The sequence below is a fragment of the Enhydra lutris genome, unplaced genomic scaffold, assembly GCF_002288905.1.
Source record: "Enhydra lutris kenyoni isolate GAN:26980312 unplaced genomic scaffold, ASM228890v2 scaffoldscaffold2, whole genome shotgun sequence".
Lineage (NCBI taxonomy): Eukaryota > Metazoa > Chordata > Mammalia > Carnivora > Mustelidae > Enhydra > Enhydra lutris.
In genome coordinates this window covers 37571892-37593719 of record NW_019154086.1, presented here as the reverse complement: position 1 = coordinate 37593719, position 21828 = coordinate 37571892, and the positions used below count along the sequence as shown (strand labels likewise).

General features: G+C 35.9%; 2 protein-coding genes across 2 annotated transcripts in view; one reads left to right on the top strand and one right to left on the bottom strand.

Annotated features, from left to right (window-relative positions):
- The window catches only part of LOC111146123 (mediator complex subunit 12 like), a 314971-nt gene that overhangs the window by 247457 nt on the left and 45686 nt on the right, over positions 1-21828 (top strand). Inside the window, exons 17-29 of the mRNA XM_022501526.1 lie at positions 1594-1712; positions 2365-2508; positions 3363-3526; positions 6318-6449; positions 9451-9678; positions 10555-10696; positions 12324-12444; positions 12787-12888; positions 13596-13709; positions 16954-17153; positions 20145-20333; positions 21137-21211; positions 21330-21520. Of these exons, the coding sequence (XP_022357234.1) occupies positions 1594-1712; positions 2365-2508; positions 3363-3526; positions 6318-6449; positions 9451-9678; positions 10555-10696; positions 12324-12444; positions 12787-12888; positions 13596-13709; positions 16954-17153; positions 20145-20333; positions 21137-21211; positions 21330-21520 (1921 nt within the window). The remainder of the gene's footprint in view (positions 1-1593; positions 1713-2364; positions 2509-3362; positions 3527-6317; positions 6450-9450; positions 9679-10554; positions 10697-12323; positions 12445-12786; positions 12889-13595; positions 13710-16953; positions 17154-20144; positions 20334-21136; positions 21212-21329; positions 21521-21828) is intronic.
- The window catches only part of LOC111148951 (purinergic receptor P2Y12), a 41421-nt gene that overhangs the window by 12514 nt on the left and 7079 nt on the right, over positions 1-21828 (bottom strand). The gene's annotated exons all lie outside the window — the stretch shown is intronic.

The window sequence follows — 21828 nt, the reverse complement described above, 5'->3', positions numbered from 1 at the left end:
GTGTGTTATTTTTGCTTGTTTATTTGTTTTGGTCCCAGGAAGAACTGATTAAATATGTTAACTTTGCTTTTCCAGCATATTATACCCAAGACCATTGATGTGAGTTTTCAGCCTTGGATCAATGATTTTAGCTCATGAGAAATTAAAAACTTGGATATTTTAAGCATGCTTATTACATGTGAGCAGCTATATAGAAGGCAAATGACCACACTTAATTTGAGAATAGATATTGAAAATCGAGTAGGTTTAATGAACTTCTTAGTTCTTACTCTTTGCGTTAGATTTGGTGGTGTTTAACAGAGGTGGCATTCTTGTACCTTCTGTTGCTCGTCCCCTTTTAATTCTGTGTACTCTGGATCAGGATTGGTTTGCTTTAGGAAAGAAAACACCCTGGTGTATGCAAGCCTGAGCCTTCACCTATAGACAACACTTGATTGTATTTGAAAGAAAATCTCTTCTAATGTTCTTTTCTAAAACCATTACATTTGCCTTCAGCAAAATCTTTTTGCATTCAGTGAAATATTTGTGTCTTTAATAGAAAAAAAAATCTGTAAGGTGACCTTTGTTCTCTGAAAGTAAACTTTCCCAAATAAGAAGATGTTAGTGATGAAGCTCCCATCTCAGTAGCCTTAGACTACTTAGAATCATAGTGTTAGAAATGATCTTACAGATCATATAATCCAAACTTTCTGGTTTTTTTTTGTTTGTTTGTTTTAGATTTGTCTTTATAAATGCATATGTTTAAAGATATTTAAGACAGGATCTGATTCTTTTTGGATCTTATCCTTAGAACTGTTGAGAAGAACAGGAGTACCCCTGGGATAAGTAGTGTTTATGTAATTTTTTTTTCTGGAATTTTCTTTGAACTTCTTTATGATAAATTGATAAATGTGGCACTTTCCCATTATGTGGAGAGTTTTAATTCCTTGCTACCCCTAAAAATGTTTAAAATTGGGTAAATTTCTTTTTTTTACATATTAAATTGGGGAAAATATCATGGTGAATGTCCTCTAACAAGATGCCTGTGAACTTTCTGTTCTGTCAGTGTGACCTTGGTGAATTTTTTTCTCTCTTTCATTGTTGTCATTGTATATTAAGAGTTAGTGAGAAATGTTTATAGAGGTACTTTCCCTTAATAGCCAAAATCTGGAAACTACTCACTAGAATGAATAAATAAATGGTGGTATATCACACATTAGTATACTATCCATGTGTGGGAATTACTAATTTTTAGAACAAGTTAAAATTACCTCAACAATGTGGATCAATTCTCAGAATCACATGGTTGAGTGAAAGCTGCTGGATGTAAAAATTATTTCTCCTATGGTTCCAAAGTGGGCACTCCTTATCCAAGCCTTTAGAGGTCAGGATCTTGACCTTGAGCAGAGAAGTGACTAGAAGGAGCCTGAGGGGGTATCCAAGTTTCTGGTATGTGATTTTGTGATTTGAGTCTCATTACCTGAGTTTATTTACTTTGTAGAAATTCATAGTTTGTGCACTTCCCGATATATGTTATACTTTAATAGAAAGTATCAACTGAGAAAATCAGGAGCTTCTGTTAAATGGAAAGTAATGTATCCACTGTATGTTTAGTTGGAGATGAAGGACCAAAAGCCAGGAAGAACAAACAGGAAGCATTTCCGACCCTGGAGACTGTGTTCACAAAACTTCAGCTCCTTTCATATTTTGATCAGCATCAAGTGACGTCTCAGGTACCTGTTTAAAACTATGTGTTATGCATTGGGATATTCATATTTACTTCAGAATTTCTTTCATGCAGTATATATTTTTGGCCTTACTTGGTTGTAGAGATATGTTTTTAAAACATATTCGGAATCATCTCAAATTATTGAGTAGTTCAGTTTTAAGTGTCAGGTTGCCTTCTTCAGAGAAATTAATTTTTATCACAAATACTTTTGCCTTATGATAATAGTCAACACTGTATCATATATTCCCTAATCCAATACTTATGTTACCACATTTTGGTTCTACATTGCTATGGTGAGGAAGAAATTTGTTGATGACTAAAATAAAATACTATCTAAATGAGCAAAAACCAGATCTGTGTTGTTTTATGAATACACTGATACTCGGATAGATGTTATCTGGAAATTAATTAGCATTTGTAGTTGTTTTACCATTAAGATAGGTTAAGATCTTAATGAGCACTTGGCTTATTTTTTCAAATTAGAGTTGTAGTAAGGAAGTTACTGGATTTGTACATAGTTTTGGTTTCCGTGGGAATATGTTTTAACTTTCTTCTAAATAGATTATATAAATTCAAGTTTTTTGCTTAAAAATTAAAATAATTTTGAATATTGATCTTACAGTTATTTTCAATTATTTTTGTTTTTGGTTGCCCAGATCTCTAACAATGTGCTGGAACAAATCACGAGCTTTGCTTCAGGAACATCCTATCATCTTCCTTTGGCACACCATATTCAGCTTATCTTTGATCTTATGGAGCCAGCACTGAACATCAATGGACTGATTGACTTCGCAATACAGGTGTCAGACAGACCCTGTTTCTCTCATTTTTAGTAAAGCCAACCTGCTAGGCATCATATAACTTAAAATGAGCAACCCAGTGCATTTTTTAATAATAGAGACATTCTGAATCAATAGTATTCAACTAGTATTTTTATTGTAGCTGTGTTCATAGTTTTCAATTAAATAATTATAACCGGCACTAAAATATATAAAAGTCATTTAAAAATGTGAGGGTCTTGAGGATTTATTTTTGTCCTTTGCTGGTTTGTTTAAAGACAGGTGAAAATTTATTTACTATTTATTGTAGAGTATATTTTAGGTTAAGAGCAAAAAAATAAATAAATAAAACTTTTCAATTTGTCCCATTAAATTTCTTATATACATACTTGAGTTCATTTATTATCTTGCTTTTAGTGAATAGAAATAACACTCATTTTCTATTTCTTATTGGAGGTGTTTTATTAATAACAAGAAAGTAATGATAAATAACTTCTGTTTACTTGAAAAGAAGGGAAAAGAGAAAAGTGAGAGGTGGGGATGCTCTCTGAAATCATCTGGTCTAGAACTTTGGGCTGCCATCAAGTTTTGGTAGCTGTTTCAGCACTGGATACTTTCTGATTGTATGTACCATGATGTCTAGACAGAGGAAAAACCATAGAATTTGGTAAAGGATTAAAAATAAAAACCAGCTTAATTCACTGGGGCTTGTTTTCTCACACTGTAGTTGTGTGTGCATATGGTCCTGCAGCAGGAAAATGGGTGTGATAAGATGGTATTGGAATGACTTGGTGTGTCTGTGGCTTGTGAAAAGAAATGTTTTCCTAGTTCATTTTGGCAGCTACATTTTCATTTGGTCTTTTCTCCCATTGTAGCTGCTAAATGAACTGAGTGTTGTGGAAGCCGAACTGCTCCTGAAATCCTCCAGCCTGGCAGGAAGTTACACAACAGGACTGTGCGTGTGCATCGTGGCTGTTCTCAGGCGGTACCACAGCTGTCTCATCCTGAATCCTGATCAGACAGCCCAGGTGTTTGAAGGGTTGGTATTCAGAACATCATGATGGTTTTTCACATTCTTGTTTTCTGTGTATAATTTGTGACAGAATATTGTAGTGGTTTTAAGAGGAAAAAGAGTACAGGTGTTTGTTTCAATTTAAAAGATAGCAGTAAAGACCACTTTTGCCAGAAAACATTGATCAGGGAAGGAGATGTAAGCATGAAAAGTATGTTCTCTTAATAGACAGGCCTTCCTTTCCTGCCCCTAGCTTCTGTCAGTATAAGCCAGTCATTTACAACACTGTCATTTGCTATCCTGAACCATGGCTTATTATGAATGATGAATATATGACAGTTGCTTTGTTGATGTAATTTCAGTTTATATTCAAGACCAAATGAGCTTTGCACGCATTGTTATTGATATTTGCTTCTTCAATTTCATTTCTTTTAGAAACTAAATCCATCTTGACAAAAGTTAATCTAGAACAAATGACTTTCTTAGTCTGTTTCTGGTTTGTTTGAACTATAGGGTGAAGTTTTCTCTACTGTCACTCGTGCCGTTGGACCAAGTCCTAATATCATCCCCATTAGAGGTTGAGATGACAGGGACAAGAGAAATAGAGTGACAAAACACCTCTTTGAAGCTCCTTTTTGTCTACTGCAAACTTCTTTCTCTCTTTTTATTTTATATATATATATATTATATATATTAAATATATGTGTTAATACATTTTGTATTATATATAATATATATTTTATATATTTATATATTTTAAAACAAAAACAAAAAACCCTCTTTTTCTTTTTCTGACATTTTTCTTCCTGGATTTAAAAGAAGCATGGGGTTCTTTGGTTCTACAGTACTTTTTTTTTTTTTTTTTAAATAATCTAGCACATGCAATCAATTTATAATCTATTCTAGAGTGCCATCCATTTAACAGAAGCTTTTTTGGGAAAATGAGATGCTGTCACATTAATAGTACACATAGACTATTAAATGAAATCTCAAACATTCCAGATATTTTTAAAAAGTTTGAAAATATTTTAGAATTCAGAAAACATAGGACTATCTAATAGCCCTGAACTACCCTGTAAAATTGCATAATTAGAACCATTCACAAATTAAGAAACTGAGACGCAGGGCTTTTAAATGAAGTGTTTGGTGAAATGATACACTTAACATCGCATAGCTCATAGATCTCCCAGATTGCTAAGTCAGAGCACATTCGTGCTCCTTGATTTATACTGTGCCTTCTAAACTGTGTTTGGAAACCCATTAGTCATGAAATGAATATTATTATATGTTTTTACAAGTTTTATTTTTGTTATTTTGAAATTTAGTTCAGTATCACTTATTTTGACATGTTAAATGTATTATCTAGTAAATATTCATAAAATCATATTTGATATTATATTTTTATTTTATCATTTATACTAAAGGTAAATGTTTTCCCCAAAGCTTATTTTGTGCTGATATGCATTTACTGGATCTCAGTGTAAAACGTTTTTCTTACCTCTAACAAGTGAAAAAAAATCCAGAGAGCCCTGGCTACTCTGGTATGGGTATCTACCAAAATCTCAGTAAATGTTTGTTTACTTTAATCATAACATAATTTCTGCTCTTTAGAGTATGTCTGGAATTATTGTTAGTATATTTAACAGATTGAATTCTCTGCTTCTTAATTTTAGGATACCTTGGCTGTAATTGATAGCTTTTATCAGCCGTCTGGTGGCTCTGTCCACTGATATCAATTCACCGGGCTTGGGATGCAACACTGTCATTTCTTTATTGTCTGGTCATTTCCACCTCTGGGATTTGTGATTGTAGTGTCTTTCTTGGCCTTGACCATCTAGGCTCACTCTGGCTCCCCGCCAGCCCCTGGAGAGAGCTGAGGATTGAGAGTCCGGAAACCTCAGCTCTCCTCTTGGATGATCTGTGAACTAACTTTTTGCCTGTGGGCAAGTTATTTCACCTGTCTGAGCCTCAGCTCCCTCTTTATAAAATGAGGAAGCTGAATTACAGGATTTTGAAAGCCCTTTTCAGCTTTAATAATCTGAGTCATCGATGACACTATTGTGATATTACTGAACCCTATAACAGAATACAAGATGGTAATAGTGGAATCAGACTTACAAAGAGGTGGATCCACCACCAGTGTTTACTTGTGTGTTATATGAAGCTTTGTGTTGAATGAATTGTGGCCAAAGGGACCATCCTTCTGGTATGTAGAAAAGGGCACAGAAAAGGAATAGTAACAGTACTTCTTTGTTGAAAGACTTCTAGAGAATGTCACTAAAAAGGGGGAGGGGTTAATTTCTTACATAAGGTAAAGTAAAATTGTGTGTAGTTTGGATAAACAAGGAGAATGTGACCTCATATCATGAATTCATCAAGTTTTTGCCAGAACCAGCTCATGGTACTGAAAATGAATTTCCCCAGATTTACTGATTTAGAGACTTGCTCTTTTCCAAAGGAGTGGACTTAAGAATCTTAGCAAATGACCTGAATTTATTAATCTTTTTAATGAAGAAGATTCTCTATTAACAGCTTTCGTCTGTCATAGCATATTTGATGAATTCCTCCATACATACCTTCTGTATGGAGGAATTTCTTTCATTTCTTGGTGTTAATGATATTTCTCAAATTTTCAAAAAAATCATCTAGTATTTTAGTATCTTAATAGAAAAGTGATATTTTATGCAATTGTGGACTTTTGCTATTAGTATCACAAACCTGATACTTTTTTCTTATATTCTCACTCTGAAGAATTCAAACAATAAGATGTATATTAGCAAAATATGTGTCTCATTTCATCATATATTCTTCCCCTCAGGTTATGTGGTGTGGTAAAGCATGTTGTGAACCCCTCAGAATGTTCCTCCCCCGAGAGATGCATCTTAGCCTACCTCTATGATCTCTATGTGTCATGTAGCCACCTCAGAAGTAAATTTGGAGACCTCTTCAGGTGGGTAGAAGAAAATCAACAGGAATAGGATTATGCCTCTATTTGGTAGTGACCCAACTGATACTGTTGTACTTTTTAATAATGAAAATCAATAATAATTGTATCTGCCAGAATTCATGTTGAATTATCTTTCATTGTCACTTTCACCTCCTATTACCAATTTCTGTGCATATTTAGCTATGATTGCAATTCTGAGGTAAACTTGAGAGGAAATATTCTGTATTTTGCACTTGCTAGTACCTCACTTGGAACGTTGTTTGCCTGCTTACTTTCTCAGTGCCTTTGCTTCTCTGCTTCCTGCACTGTACTATTTCAGATGGTGTCCCTGAGTGGGTGTCATTCTTTGCCATCTTAGCGCCTGCTCCTAGCCCCACAAGTAGACAGGTGCTAGAAAATAATGTTATTTTGAGGAAATTCTGATTATTAATTGTAGGCGGGGGTACAAAGGGGATGATAATAGTGGCAAAGTAAATTTGTCATCTAGAAGAAAGTAAGGAAAGAACCATCAATTACAGTTCTTTGTAAATTCTGTGAGATTTGTGTTCCAGGTTTGTGTAGAATGTGACTGCTCATCTTTGCTTTGTTACCCCCACCATCTCTTGGTTGGGCTACTGCAGAGTCCTAACTCGTTTCTCAGCTCGCACCCTGACTCTCTTTAGCATACTGTCAGCATACCTATTGAAGTCATCCTTTTAAATCAAGATTAACTCGAAGATTTCTAGTGGCTTCTTATCTACACAGAATAAAATTCAAAGTCCTAACCTAGCCTTCAGGATCCACGGAATCCAGTCTACTCTTCTCCCTCTTCCCCATTGTGTACTCCATGCTAACCACACAGATCTCCTTCCTGGTCTTCACACACACTCTAAGCACAGTCCCGTCTTGGGGCTTTGGCACTTGCTGCTCCCATTCATGTGATCCTTCTCCACTCTTACATGTTCCTCCCCAAAGTACATTCACGGCTCTACCTCCCTGCCCATCCTGTTTTAAATAGCAGCCTCTTCCCCCTACCCTCTGTCATCCTCTGAACCTTAGCACTTGCTACCACTGGGTAAATTATATATGTATTTATGGTCTGGCTTCCTCCTAGAATGTAAGCTTCGTGAAAAGAGGAACTTTGATTTTCTTCCCTGCCGTATCCTGGTACCTTGAAGAGTGTTTGGCTTCTAACAGGCACTGCAAAAAACATGCTGAATGAAAACTCCACCCCCATATGATATTTTTAATGGTATTGATAGGGGAAAAAATGGGAGAGAGTATGTCATCTGAAATGAGCTGGGTTTCCAAACAATTCCTTGTAGAACATTCGTGTGGGTCTTAGGAAACATCTTTCCGCAGAAATGATGTAATAAGAAAAATACCGTACACTCTTACTTTACAGACTGCTTTCATTTTCAGTTTATGGTTTTCAGAGAGCTTTCTCATACAGGATTTGGTTCTTGAAACCAAGTAGTGAACTTCCCAAGAAGGCCCCAATAGCCTGTTTGACCCCCAGTGCTCCTGCCGGGTAGTGCAAGTGTGTTCAGGAAATGAATGCAAGTATCTCACCCTGGATATGTGGAGGTTTAGGAGACCAACAATGAGCTGAGGGTCAGTGCGGTGTCACTTCACAGGGAGAGGGCCTTGCTCACATTTTCCTGATTAAACACCTGGAAGACCAGCACAGCTCTCAGGAAACGTTGAAGTCAAGCATTTTTGTCAATCAGGATTAAGAATAATGGTCAAACCAAAGCTAGTGACTCAGAGAGATTTCTATTAGGATACTAATAAGGTAGTTTTAATGATTAGATCAGAAGGAGCATCTCTAAATCTGTGTGAGTAGACTGTTGGGGGGCATATGTCTTGCCCTGAGTGTGCTGTGCTGTGTGCTAGGCACTGTGCTGGGTTCTTTAATCTCTTCAAACTCCCATGTTCTTTAATCTCTTCATACTCCCATGTTCCTATCAACAACTGATTATTCCTCATCATAAGCTAATAAATGATGAAGCCTAGATTTGCACATAAGTCATTTGGCCTCAAAGCCTGTATTGCTTTTATTACTCTGCCAGGTTTTGCAGGAACATGCAATTTCAGAAAGAAAATGTCTCTCTGTTATTTCCTTAATTCCATATATGTCTGTAACAGGGTGGTAAGAATTTGCGAGTGACCTGGAAAGCAGCTAATGTTTTATTAAAGCATGGATGCTCATCTGGAAAGAGTGTAGTAAATGAAACAGGAAGCCTATAAATGAAGAGTAAGGAGCCTTCACCACGAGCCACAGATATCAGAAAAATTATGCATTGCAGGCTGGAGGTAGCCAAGAGTGAACTCCAGAGAAGTCTCTAGACTGAAAGAAAAGTGGGGCTGAATCTTATAAAAATTGAGAGCGTAAAGCAGAATTCTTTTGGTTTCTAAGACAGGTATGAATAGATTGGTAGAATGAAGTCATAAAAGAGGTAATGCTGTACTATTTGCTGAAGTCCATTTCACTAAAATGACACTCAGCGTATGGAGAGGTAGAGGGAACCCGCAAAGAACCAAGTTTTTGTTTCATTTTTAGTGGGAAAGTGAAATTAAGATTATTACTAAGTGAGAATGAATGAAAAGTTGAGTAGAAAGGATGGTAAGGGTTAAGGCAGGGAAAAACGGGAGATGTTTAAAAGTCCTGGAGAGTGAAATAAATGTTCATCCTTTTTGAACAGATCATGTTCCAGATTGCAAGCTTGTATCCTTCAGGACAGCTGACACTTTTTATATAAGTTGTCTGCCCAAAAAGAGAGCTGAGAAGACTATAATTACTGTCATTTAGTGCGTGGCTTTAGTCCTGTCTGCTAGACCAGTATTTCCTAGACTGTTAGGAAGTTGGAATGAAGACCTCCTGATGTGATTCTGCTCTAGGAATATGTTATGATTGCTGCCATTCAATCTATCCTTGAATAGCTTTCTCGTTATTCTAGGTTTTTTTTTTTGGTTGTGTGGTTTTTGTTTTTTTTTTTTTACACTTTTCTCCTTGTAACCCCAGTAGTGCCTGTTCAAAAGTTAAACAAACCATATACAATAATGTGATGCCTGCGAATTCTAACTTGCGATGGGATCCGGACTTCATGATGGATTTTATTGAGAATCCTTCAGCTCGTAGCATCAATTACTCAATGCTGGGCAAGATCCTTAGTGACAATGCAGCCAATCGCTACAGCTTTGTTTGTAATACGCTCATGAATGTATGTATGGGCCATCAGGATGCAGGAAGGTGAGCTGGGTTACCCTGGAATTCACATCTAACAACATAGTCATTGCCTTGGTGTTACTTTTAAACTAACTTCGTTAGTAATTGCCTGGGGTGACATTTGGATGTTGTTTGCTTTTTGTTTCCCCCACTTATTCCTGAATTTATCACTGCGTTATACTCGGATTTCCTTAGACTGACAGGCTATTCTGGCTGAATGCTCTGGCATGAGATGCTTTGGATATAAATTATAAGTTAAGTATCCACTTAAAAAAAGCATATAATAAAAATGCAAATGAAAAAGACCTATATCAGGGCACCTGGGTGGCTCATTGGGTTTGGCCTCTGACTCTTGATTTCCACTCAAGTCATCTCAGGGTTGTGGGATCGACCCCCACGTCAGGTCCCTGCTCAGTGTGGAGCCTGCTTGAGAATCTTTCTCTTCCCCTCTTTCTGCCCCTCCCCCTGCTCCTGCTTACTCTTTCTCTTGAAAGGAAGGAAGAAAGGGAGGAAGGAAGGAAGTCTCCTAAAAATATCTCTATTTTAAAACACTGTATTTTGGCCTACCTACCTATTTAAAACACTATGTCATGTCTTTAATTTTTTTGATGCCCCTAAAAATGTAAATTTGTAAGTCTGATTTGTTCTAAGAACGAAAATATGTTAATTGGCATCTGTCCTGATTTTAGTCAACAACATTAAATATTAGAAAACATTTGAAGACATTTGCTTTTATTTTGGGTTCCAGGTTCTACCAGGTTATTTAACAAGTGGGTATTTAATAAATCTTTGCATCTTAGAAATGAATGACTTTGATGGTAGTGATGTATGTGTTCATTAAGTATATGACATGTGCCTGTTTCTCTCTTACTTTCTACGTGTTCTGTTTCCTCTTCCCAGGATTAATGACATTGCCAATTTCTCCTCCGAGCTGACTGCTTGCTGCACTGTTCTTAGTTCAGAATGGCTGGGAGTTCTGAAGGCTCTTTGTTGTTCTTCAAATCATGTGTGGGGGTTTAATGATGTACTTTGCACTGTAGATGTAAGTTTTCTTTTTCATTTAAAAACTCATTTGTGCAATTAAGTATTTAGTTAGTAATTTTTTTAATTGATTTAACCCTTACCTAAAACATAAAATATTTTTTCTTTCTTTGCCCAAAAGCACTAAACGAGAATGCAGTTGCCAACGATTATATAAATTAAAAAAAAAATCAAAATAAATACAATAGCTTAATCTACAGTAGAGATGCCAAGAGTTTCCCTCTTTGTTAGCTGAGATTTCTTATATAGTCTGTTCTCTTCAGAGTTGTTGGTTCATATTTTTACCAAGGTCCTTGGGCTTCTCATGGTACAAGACATAATCTACCTAAAGCAGTTTACATTTTGAAGAGAACCGGTTTGTTTTGTAATGATCAAAGTGTGTTCTAGGAATATGGCTTTCACTGTGTTGCCTAAGAATGTCCAGGCCCAGATTCACTGGTGTGTTCAGTCTTTCATAGTGATTGTGTCTGGAAGTTGATGAAGAGATACCCAGTATATTTCACTGATTTCCTTTGCATGTCACATCTATGATGTGTAATTTTTTTTTTTAAATCTGTCATGAGCCTCTGTTTTTCCTATCACTTCTTGAAGTGATCATGTTATACGTGGGTTTGTCTTCTGTGTAGAAGACATTTATGTATTTTATAAATCACCTTCCACTTTCCAGTTAGAGGTTTACTTTCTAGTTCTGGTATCTCAGGACTAGGTAGATAATTCTACTCCATTCTGTTACCAAAAGATAGATAGATAGGTAGATAAACTCATATTATATGTGTTACCTGCTCTTCCAGAGACAGAAGAGATCCCAATTTTTATCTTTAACATAATCCTTAACCTCTTGGTTGTTTTCTGTTATACGTTATCTCTGCTTTTTTCCTTCATCTGCAGAATTGGGATTAGTAATAGTTATGAGCCCCATGGTGGTGTGCTATTAAATGAGCTGATTTTTGTTAATCACTAACCATAGTTATTGGTACAAGTTAATATGAAGGCTGCTATTATGTTTGTTTTTGTTATTGTTCTCTTCCAAAGTCTTAAGGTCTGTATAGGTAGAGGTTTTGTTCTGAATGCATTAATTTTCCTTCTCCTTTTTTCACAGTCTCTCTTTCTCCTCTCTCTTTTACTCTTTCAAGTTTAGGAGTCAGATGGAAATTTTGTTTGTTTTCCAAACTAATTATGTTATAGAATCATTCATAGTTATCCCTGAAAAGAAGTCTAAAACATTAACAGGGCTTATTTTTCAATTAGAGGATCTTGTTTTTCCCTTGCTCCCTAATGATCTTACCCTGAAATGAAAAATGATGTGACATTCTGCTAACAATTTTTTATTTATGCTATATCTATTAGGAATTTCTTGATTTTGTTTTTGTATTGTTCAGTCACATGTACTCTAGATAAAACTCAGTATCCTCCGATGGTATTGGGGTATATGGAAACCTCATTCTTTGTCTTATAATGTAGAAATAGTCCTTAGAGGATAACAACCCTGCTCTGTTATCATTTCGCTCTATTGGGTCATTTTGGGACTTGAGATCTTACTGGTATTGCCTACATTCTCTTAGATATTAATCTTAGATAATACCTGAAAGGGTGTTAGGTATTAAAACATGTCAATGTTTTTCTTGAAGGTGAGTGACCTTTCATTCCATGATTCATTAGCTACTTTCATTGCTATTCTGATAGCACGACAGTGTTTCTCCCTGGAGGACGTCGTGCAGCACGTGGCGCTTCCCTCTCTCCTAGCAGCAGGTATGGCACATCCGGAGTGGCCCTGATTATTTGATGGCTGTCTTGGGGTGGTTTCTGGATGGTAGAACTACTTTTGAAGGGTCCGTGCATCGGGTGGTGATGTGGCGTTGAGGTAAAGATTATAGAACTGGCCGTGTTGTTCAATACAAAGTCAGATGGATCCCTATGTAAAGGTGTTTTTTAAGGAGGCCCTCTGGTTTCCTGAAAAAGCATAGCTTACTGCCTTCCTTCTTACTGTAAGGAGCAATATATTTAAATTATTTTGGAAAAGTTAGCTTAATAGAAAAGCTGAAGACATGTCCTTGAGTACATGAGAAAACATGCTTTTAAAATCTCTCCTAGCTTGTGGAGATGCAGATGCTGAGCCTGGGGCAAGGATGACATGCCGACTCCTGCTTCATCTCTTCCGAGCTCCCCAGGCCTGCTTATTACCTCAAGCAACTGGTGAGCTGACAGCTGAACAACCCCTGATGGCGTTTTCCTTTGGAGGTAGAGATGCTAAAATGAGCAAGTAGGCTGTCCATTCTGTCATTTCCTTCCTGATTTTGGTGAGCTTGCTGTGCAGGTGAGGAAGGAGTGCAGTAATGCCATTGAGTGGGCTGTCGGCACCTTCTGTTTACGCAATATCAGGATGTATTGAGAAACTCAAATCAGGATTTAATAAACAATAAAAATATTTTTACTCTTAGGCCAAGCCGTGCTGGTGGGCAGCTTGATCCTCTCACACATACTATGTATGTTGGTTATGAACCACATCATAGTAGCTTAGGGCAATGACGATTCATTTATTCTTTACTAAGATAAAAGGAATAAGGAAGAATTCTGGGGGTGTTACTGAAGTGTGTTTCTAAAGATCATTTCCATATGGTATGTGTGTGTGTGAGAATCAGCATATGTAGATGAAGGTTCTTATTTTTTTTGATACATTTCTCTAAGAAGCAAAGACATTGTTTTAATAATTAGAAAGAAAAGGTTAAGAAAGGAATACTGACAGTATTTCTTAGTGGATCCACAAAGCTTTGATTAAACCTAGCTGATGGCAGTTAAGCACCCCTAGTCTAACAGTGAAAGGCTCTGCCAGTTGTAAATGGTTAGAAGAGATTGTTAATGATGGTGATGAGACCATTAAAGGTCTCCTGTTTTTCTCATAGGCAAACCTTTCCCTGGAATAAGATCATCCTGTGATAGACACCTCTTAGCTGCTGCTCACAACAGCATTGAAGTGGGAGCCGTGTTTGCTGTCTTAAAGGCAATTATGATGCTTGGTAAGATTATCCTGGCACTAAACTTGGTTAATAACCAGAAACAGAGGAAAAATAATTTGTATTCAGGTTCAACTCTAATTCGTGTTACTGGTAAAACATGGTTTAGTTTGGTTTTATCCTGGCCAAATTAGTTGGCTTTCTTCAAGTCCAAGATCAGTTGGACTTGAAATGTCTGCTCCTTACCTACAATTCTGGAGGAATTTAAATATAGTACTTTTTTTTCCCCCCCCAATGGCATTTTAACTACAGGATGTTTCATTTTGTTACAATATAGATTCTCAGACCTACCGGGTGGTTTTGCTTTTATTTGTTGGCATAAGTCACACTTTGTGATGGACACAGATGACACAGTGATCTAACCAAAGGTTTAAAGTTCATATTATATATTAACAGCACAACATCAGAAAACTTGGCTTTTAATCTTAATGTTTTTGCTTCTGTTGTGACCCTGAACAGGTATATAAACTTCTGCCTTAGGTTTTTCATGAATTAGGTAATAATTGCAATGATGTTGATATTATTGATAAATCAATATTAGTTATCAGAATCTTTAAAAATTTAATCCATAATGTCCAAGATATCCTTTATATTCCTATTAGCATATATATTCCTGGAGTAGTAGTACTGCATTTTCTGTTCATTGACAATATAATCCTTTAAGACATTTTTATTCTATAAATTGTTCAGGATTTGAATGAGTAGGAAGTCTTGAGTCCAGACTGCCTAATTCCCACTATGGGTGACCTCATTTGGCCTTGACTAAATAAAAGTTCTGTCTTATGTTCTGAAGGAGCTCTCTTTGATTAGAATAGAAACTACTTGAGAAGGTAGGAAATGTTTTAGAGGAATCTTCAAGAACATTGTACTTCATACTCCTGTTTGAATGTTATTTGTTGACAATGAAGGATAATAAGATTTTCATTAAAAAAATTACTAAAAGTTCACCTTAAGAAAAGAGTTATATATACACACATACATATTTACATATGGTTTCTAGTTTTTGCAGTAGTGTAAGGGTAATGGCTGGAGAAAACGTATGTATACATTCATTATATATAGAAATGCCCATGAATTTACAGTAAAAAGCAAAGGTAGAACCACGTGGATGGTCATAGTCTCTGTTCTGAGCTTAGGAGCTTGTATTATTTTATAACCAACATTAAATGCTCATTTCAGTAAGTAAAATTTCTCTCTTCTGATGATGTTTGAAAAGAAAATGGTTGGTCGATCTACTTAATAAATAAGTGTAGGGACCATGAAGTCCAGGACTTGCTTTTTTTGTTTTTTACTGTGGTATCTCTAATGCCCATCAGATAAACTAGACAGTAGATTTTGAAATAGTAGCTTTTCAACAAACAAATGTTGAAAGTGTGACTACAGAAGGGGATACAGACATTGAATGGCAGAAAACAAAATGAGTGCCATCTAGGCGCTTAACCCTTCATTTGGAGGATTGGTCCAGTTCCAATTAAAATTTGCCTGGCTCTTTAAAGAGTCACAGAATTGTATTTTAATATCCATGTGTAATAACCAGTTCATTTATCTTTGGTTGGCTTTCCTTGGCCTTTTTAATTCACCTCAGTTCTTGGTAGATAGAGAAGGCTTCAAGTCTGAGAAGTCAGAATCAGGTCATTTGGATGTCAGCAGAGCCTTGGACTAGGTAGTCGCTGAACACTCTTTTCTATTTGTTCTATTATTTGTGCAGTTCCAGAAGGATCTGGCACAGTCTCTTTACCTTCTCTGTCGTCCTACCATCTAAACTAAATGAGAACCTGAATGAGGATTTCTTAGGTGGAGGTGTTTATTTCTCTGATTTTGTTTTTATACAAGTTTTGATTTCTCTACCTCACCCTGTCCTTACCAATGTTTTCTCAAGTCCTGTCTACCAGGATCTATTTTGAATTTGGGTAACAAAATTGTTCTATAGAAATTGATTTTTAATTTATGTAGTAGTTTTAATTTAAGGTGTAGAAATAGTTGTTTATATCCCCAGAGGTGGGGAGAAAGTATGCTAAATTTTGGTACATATCTTTCAGCCCCCAAGGAGCTCTGTTGAATTAAACTCTTATGAAGTGAAATTGTTACCTTTTTCTCTTGTGTATTTTAATGAGGAGTATGTGATAATATATAATAAGATACTGATGACCTGAAAAGTATTGTTTATTCCTCCCCTCCTCTTACAATTTTATGAATAAATATTCACTAAGCCATTCTGATTTTTCAAGTTTTCCAGCAAAGTCAAAACTTTTTCTCGGTTGACCTGTGGGTTTTAAAAGGCTTTTGCACTGATCTAGGCTTGGTTTTACTCATAGTGGGCAGTAAGGGGCCTCATTTAAACTCATTTGCTGGTTCCAAGAAACTTTTTTGTTCAAGGCTTATAATCCTGTGGGTGAACAGGCAAAAGTTTAGAGGCTCTGTTGTCATTTGGCAGTCTTTATTATCAAATTATATTCTTTCACTTTTAAAATATGATAGTGATTTGTCTTTCACAGCTGGAGAGGATTTCTTATTTCCAGCTATTCAGACATTCTGCTCCCAAGAACTTGATTGTGAGGGAAATCCTTTCCTTAGTTTAATTTGACTCAGTATATTAGAGGTTGATCTGGTGAGGTTTTCTAATTTGGATGTTTACAGAGAGGAAAGTGAGAGACTTGGGTTATTCAATGAATGCCCTATGTTTTAGGGCTTCCTTAGTATGCATTGCCCTTTTCCATTCCCAGGGAAATAAATCTCTCTTGTCAAGAAGTTGATAGTAAGGTGGGCTAAGGCAAAAGTTTTCTCTTGACCTATGGATAGAAAATAAGTCATTGTAAGAGAAGAAATGGAAAAGGGACATCTAGAAGGGTGAGTAACCCATTTTTTCCTTGTCTATAAGTGAAATCAATTTGAATATTGAATACATTTGTGCTTGAAATATTGGTGAAATCAATGTTCTCTGATTATTAAGTATGATTCATAATGGCCTTTCCAAGTTCAGTGAATACATACTTAATTCTGTAAACAAAATGAGGAATAAGTCTTGAATATGTTTTTTTCCCCCATGTCCAGTGAAACTTCTTTGGGTTCTTGCGATTATCCTCTTGATCCATTCTCTCTCTTGCTAAACAGCAGGCTATGCCATAATGATGCCATTCACATATTTTAACTCCTTGAAGTCTTGCTTCATTTACTTCTCAAGGCTTTACTTCATTTACGGCAATATTTTGAACTTCTGTGATTTTGCTTTTGTGGTTCTATTATTTAGGAGATGCCAAAATTGGCAATAACAATGTCAGCTCTTTAAAGAATGATGACTTCACCATGAGGGGTTTACGACGTGATGGGAATGCTGATGATATCTGGACTGCCTCACAAAATTCAAAATCCTGTGGGAAAAGCATTTCCATAGAAACTGCCAATTTAAGAGAATATGCCAGATATGTACTGAGGACTATCTGTCAACAGGTATTTTTCAGATTTAATTTGCCTTTAACTTTGACTATATAATTGTTATGAGAGAAATGCTCTCTGTTGTAGGAAACTTGCACATCAGGGTTCCTTTTCTTCCTGCTAACTTTATTTGGAAATAAATTGGAATTTGTTGAAAAGTTGCAATAATAAGAACTCTAGTGTATATGCCCTTGATGCAGATTCACCAATTTTTTACATTTTGCCACATTGCTTTATGATTCTGTTTGTGTGTGAATATGGATGCATATACTTTTTTTTTGCTGATGCTTTTGAGAGTAGATGGTATACATTATGAATTTTTACTTTTTAATACCTTAGTGTTTACTTATTAAGATAACCAAATGCATTTATCAAAAATCAAGAAATTTAGCCTTGGTACACTAATTTTTTTCTCTCTTGCAGCTATATTCAGTTTTTTCAGTTGTCCCAATAATGTTGGTTTTGTCTGAGATTTCCCATAGATTAGCTTCAGGCTATGCGATCTTAGCCAAGATGCTACAGAAGTAATATTATGTTCTTCTAGGGTAGTCACACCTGAAGTCACATGTCCATTCTCACCTCACTGGCGGTGATCATTTTGATGAAAGTGTATGGTTTCAAGGTTTCGCTGCTGTATCATTATCATTTTTACCCCTTTTAATCAGTAGCCAGTCTTTGGAGAGACATTTTGAGACAATGCAGATATCCTGCTCCTCATCAAATGTCACCACCCATAGAGCATTCATTTTGATTCTTGTCCAAACTAGTCTTTGTATGAGAGTTGCAAAATCGTGATTGTTTCTTCCCCCCAACTCCTCTACAGTTAGTAATTTGAATTGCATTCTCAGGAGAGCCTATCCCTATTAATATTTTTTTGCCTTATTCTTATTTGTTATCCATGTGGATTATAATATACTATCCTTAGTTATTTTCATGTTCAGATTGTCCCAGATTTGTCCAGTGTGAACCTTTTCATCATAGCTTTTAAGTTATTTTGACATGTCTCCATCCTTTTTTTTTTTTTTTTTTTAACCGCAAATATTTTTAATTCCTGGCTTACCTTGTGCTTTCCCTATTCCAAACCTGGAATTAGTCATTCCTCCAAGGAACTCTGGTTCTAGTTAGTAGAGGATGGTATTTAGAAACCAAGATATGGGCACTGTGGTGCTCATTACTGTGGACGATGGGGGTTCGTTGCCTCTAAGCCTTTTCAGCATACAGAGGTAGTTAAAAATACATCCATATACATAAATATGTGTATATTCATGAGTTTATACTGATTCATCCATTTCTATTAACACTACTTAGTTCTTCTTTGCATTCCCCTAATAATTTCATATTAATATTGTCTTCCACAGCGAGAACCCTGGCTCCCAGTAACATCAGCCATTTACTCATTTATTTAATTCTGTACTACACCTGAAACAGTTTTCAGAATTGCTGCACCTATACCACTAGGGAAAAAATGGAAAGGAGTTGAAGATTTGTTTATAATTCTTTTTTCCCTAAAGGCTTATAGTATTGTATTAAAAAATCTTTTTGAACTTTCTCCTTCAGTATGGATGTTATTCATTTGAAATAGAATTGATTTTGTTGGTTTTTGTTTGCATTCAGTTGAGATTCCCTTTTTCTTCCTCCCCACTGCTTCAGATTAGCATGCTTCTACAAGTCAGCTGCACAAACAGGTGTATTGAGAGATGTGTTCTCTGTCCCTTGTCTCTTTCATCCTGTGTTTTTTCCTGCCCTTGGTGATCAATTTCATTATTTTTTGATTTATCTTCCTTTTTTTCCTTTTAATTTCTCTTATAAAAAAAGAAAACATGGCATACCATACATATAGTTTTCTATTCTGATGGAGACATTATGTTAACAGGGACATGTTTTTATTAGAGCATGTTGTAACTAGGGTAGAAGTTCATGAAATGGTCATATAGATAATGAGAGGCAGTTGTGTATTATTTCCCAACCAGAAGCACCAAGGGTCAAACAGTTTTTTTTTTTTTTTTAAAGATTTTATTTATTTATTTGTTAGAGAGAGAGAGAGCATGAGCACAGGCAGACAGAGTGGTAGGCAGAGGCAGAGGGAGAAGCAGGCTCCCCGCTGATCAAGGAGCCCGATGTGGGACTTGATCCCAGGACGCTGGGATCATGACCTGAGCCGAAGGCAGCTGCTTAACCAACTGAGCCACCCAGGTGTCCCGGGTCAAACAGTTTTAATCCCTGAAAAATATTACTGATATCTGGGTCCCACCATCAGATATGTATTTGGTGGGCCCTGAGCACTGGTATTTTAGCAAGCTCCACAGGTGACTTTAATAGTTACTCAGCATCGGACTCCTGGTGTAGTTAAGAAACAGGCTACATCTGAAACAGATCTGGATTTGAACTGGGCTCTGTTGATGGTTTCTTCTATAGTATGAGAGTTTGCATGATAAAAGGCAAAAGGGATTTAAACTGCTAAAAATTCTCTGGAGGACAGTTGACCATATGTATCAATAGTCTTAAATTTGGTATACTTCTTGACCCAACAGTTGTGCTTTTATGAAGTTATTCTAAGAAAATAATTGTTTAGAAAGTAGATGTGCACAAATATTTATAATAGTATCATGTATAATATAAAAAATGACAGTTTTCTAAATGTTTTACTCTGTTCTTTCTATTCAGTATAGTAAGCATTACATAAAAATGAAGACTTGTTCTAATATAGAATCATTACCATTATACGCAGATTATTTTCTTTAGCTTTTTTTTCTTTCCTTTTTGTGTATTTCTTTTTCAAACTTTTTTTAACCAAGGTCCCACTTTGTATTTTTAGTAAATCAAAATGCCAGGAATTTTGTTTTCAAAATTTTTCCCACCTACTTTTTTCATGCAATTTTTATTTTATTGGAAGATTTCTGTCTGCTTTGTATTCCATTGTTCACCGTGATTTATTGCATATTACATGTGTAGTGTAGAAAACCTCTGCCTGTCAATCTAACAGCCGATTTTTTTTTTTATTTAAAGGAATGGGTAGGAGAACATTGCTTAAAAGAACCTGAAAGGTTATGCACAGACAAAGAGCTTATTTTGGACCCTGTGCTTTCAAATATGCAAGCACAGAAATTACTGCAGCTTATCTGTTATCCTCATGGTATTAAAGAATGTACCGAGGGTGACAACTTGCAAAGACAGCACATTAAGCGTATTCTTCAGGTGAGTGATTAGAGTCTAACGATTGTGTTTCTGTCATGTAACACTTTCTCTTTTTCTTTTTTTTCTTGCTCAGTGCTAATTCTTGACTTCAAATCTGATTTTTATTCTCCTAATTTTCTCTTCTGTGAAATTGTTGCACCTCATTGCTAGGTAAATATAGATACTGGAGATGCTATACAATCATAGTATAAACACTGATATTTTAAATCTGCTATATTTAGATGAGACATAAGCTTTCTGGAGGGATAGCCTTAAATATATTAGTCAAAAAGTATTGAAATTATTTTGGAATGGATTACTTAGGTAAATAGATATTGAGAGAAGAAATCCTTGTTTTATTTCCAGTGCCTGGCTGAATGTGCATTATTTTTATTTCACTTCACTTCATTTCATTTATTTTAAAGATTTTATTTATTTGAGAGAGATAAGAGTGTATGAGTGAGCAAGAGAGAGCACGTGAGCAGGGGGAGGGGCAAAAGGAGGAGAAACAGAACTCCCCACCAAGTAGGGAGCCCAATGTGGGGCTTGGTCCTGGCACTCCATGATCATGACCTGAGCCCAAAGCAGATGCTTAACTGACTCAGCCACCCATGTGCCACAGATGTCCATTATTTAGAAAAAAATTTTTTTTTAATTTGTGTCTACAGTGAATGTACATAATGGAGCCTTTTGATCCCTACAGATTCTTTTATTCTGTATAATTATTCTGTTCTTTCTTGAGAGAGGGAATACTGCAAGGAATTATTATATTTTAAGACACATTTCAGTATCCGTAATGCATTAATTCTTTCCATTTTCCCCAGAATCTTGAGCAGTGGACGCTAAGGCAGTCCTGGCTAGAACTTCAGTTAATGATCAAACAGTGCTTGAAGGACCCTGTGAGTATATATTGGAAGCATGTGTTATCTATACAAAAATTAAGAACAGCAAGAACACGTTGATGTTGGAGGATGGAGTAAAACATATGCATGCTAGTTTTCTTATGTGTAACTCCAGGGCTCTGGTTCAGTGGCTGAAATGAACAACTTACTGGACAATATTGCAAAGGCAACAATAGAGGTATTCCAGCAGTCTGCTGATTTGAACAATAATTCTTCTAATTCTGGCATGGGCCTCTTCAACCCAAATGGAATTGGAAATACTGATACAAGTAGCACAAGGCAGAATGGAATAAAGACGTTTCTGAGGTATTTTTTTCCTGCAGTTTGATTGGACTGTGATTACTTTTTCACATGTAATGGTATATTTTTATTTGCATGATGCAGTTACTTTTCATAAAGCTGCAGGAATGTGAAATTATTTGTGTCATTTATCATTATTTAATAATTTTTTAAGGGCATAATGATGAATCATGTCTCAGTGTTTAACACATCCACACTCCTTGGAACTACATATGATATGCAGAATGGATTAATTTCTTTATTTTCTCCTTAAGTTTACTTTGTTCCATAGAATTCATTACATAGGAAACACTCTTTCTGCCATCTTTATTAAT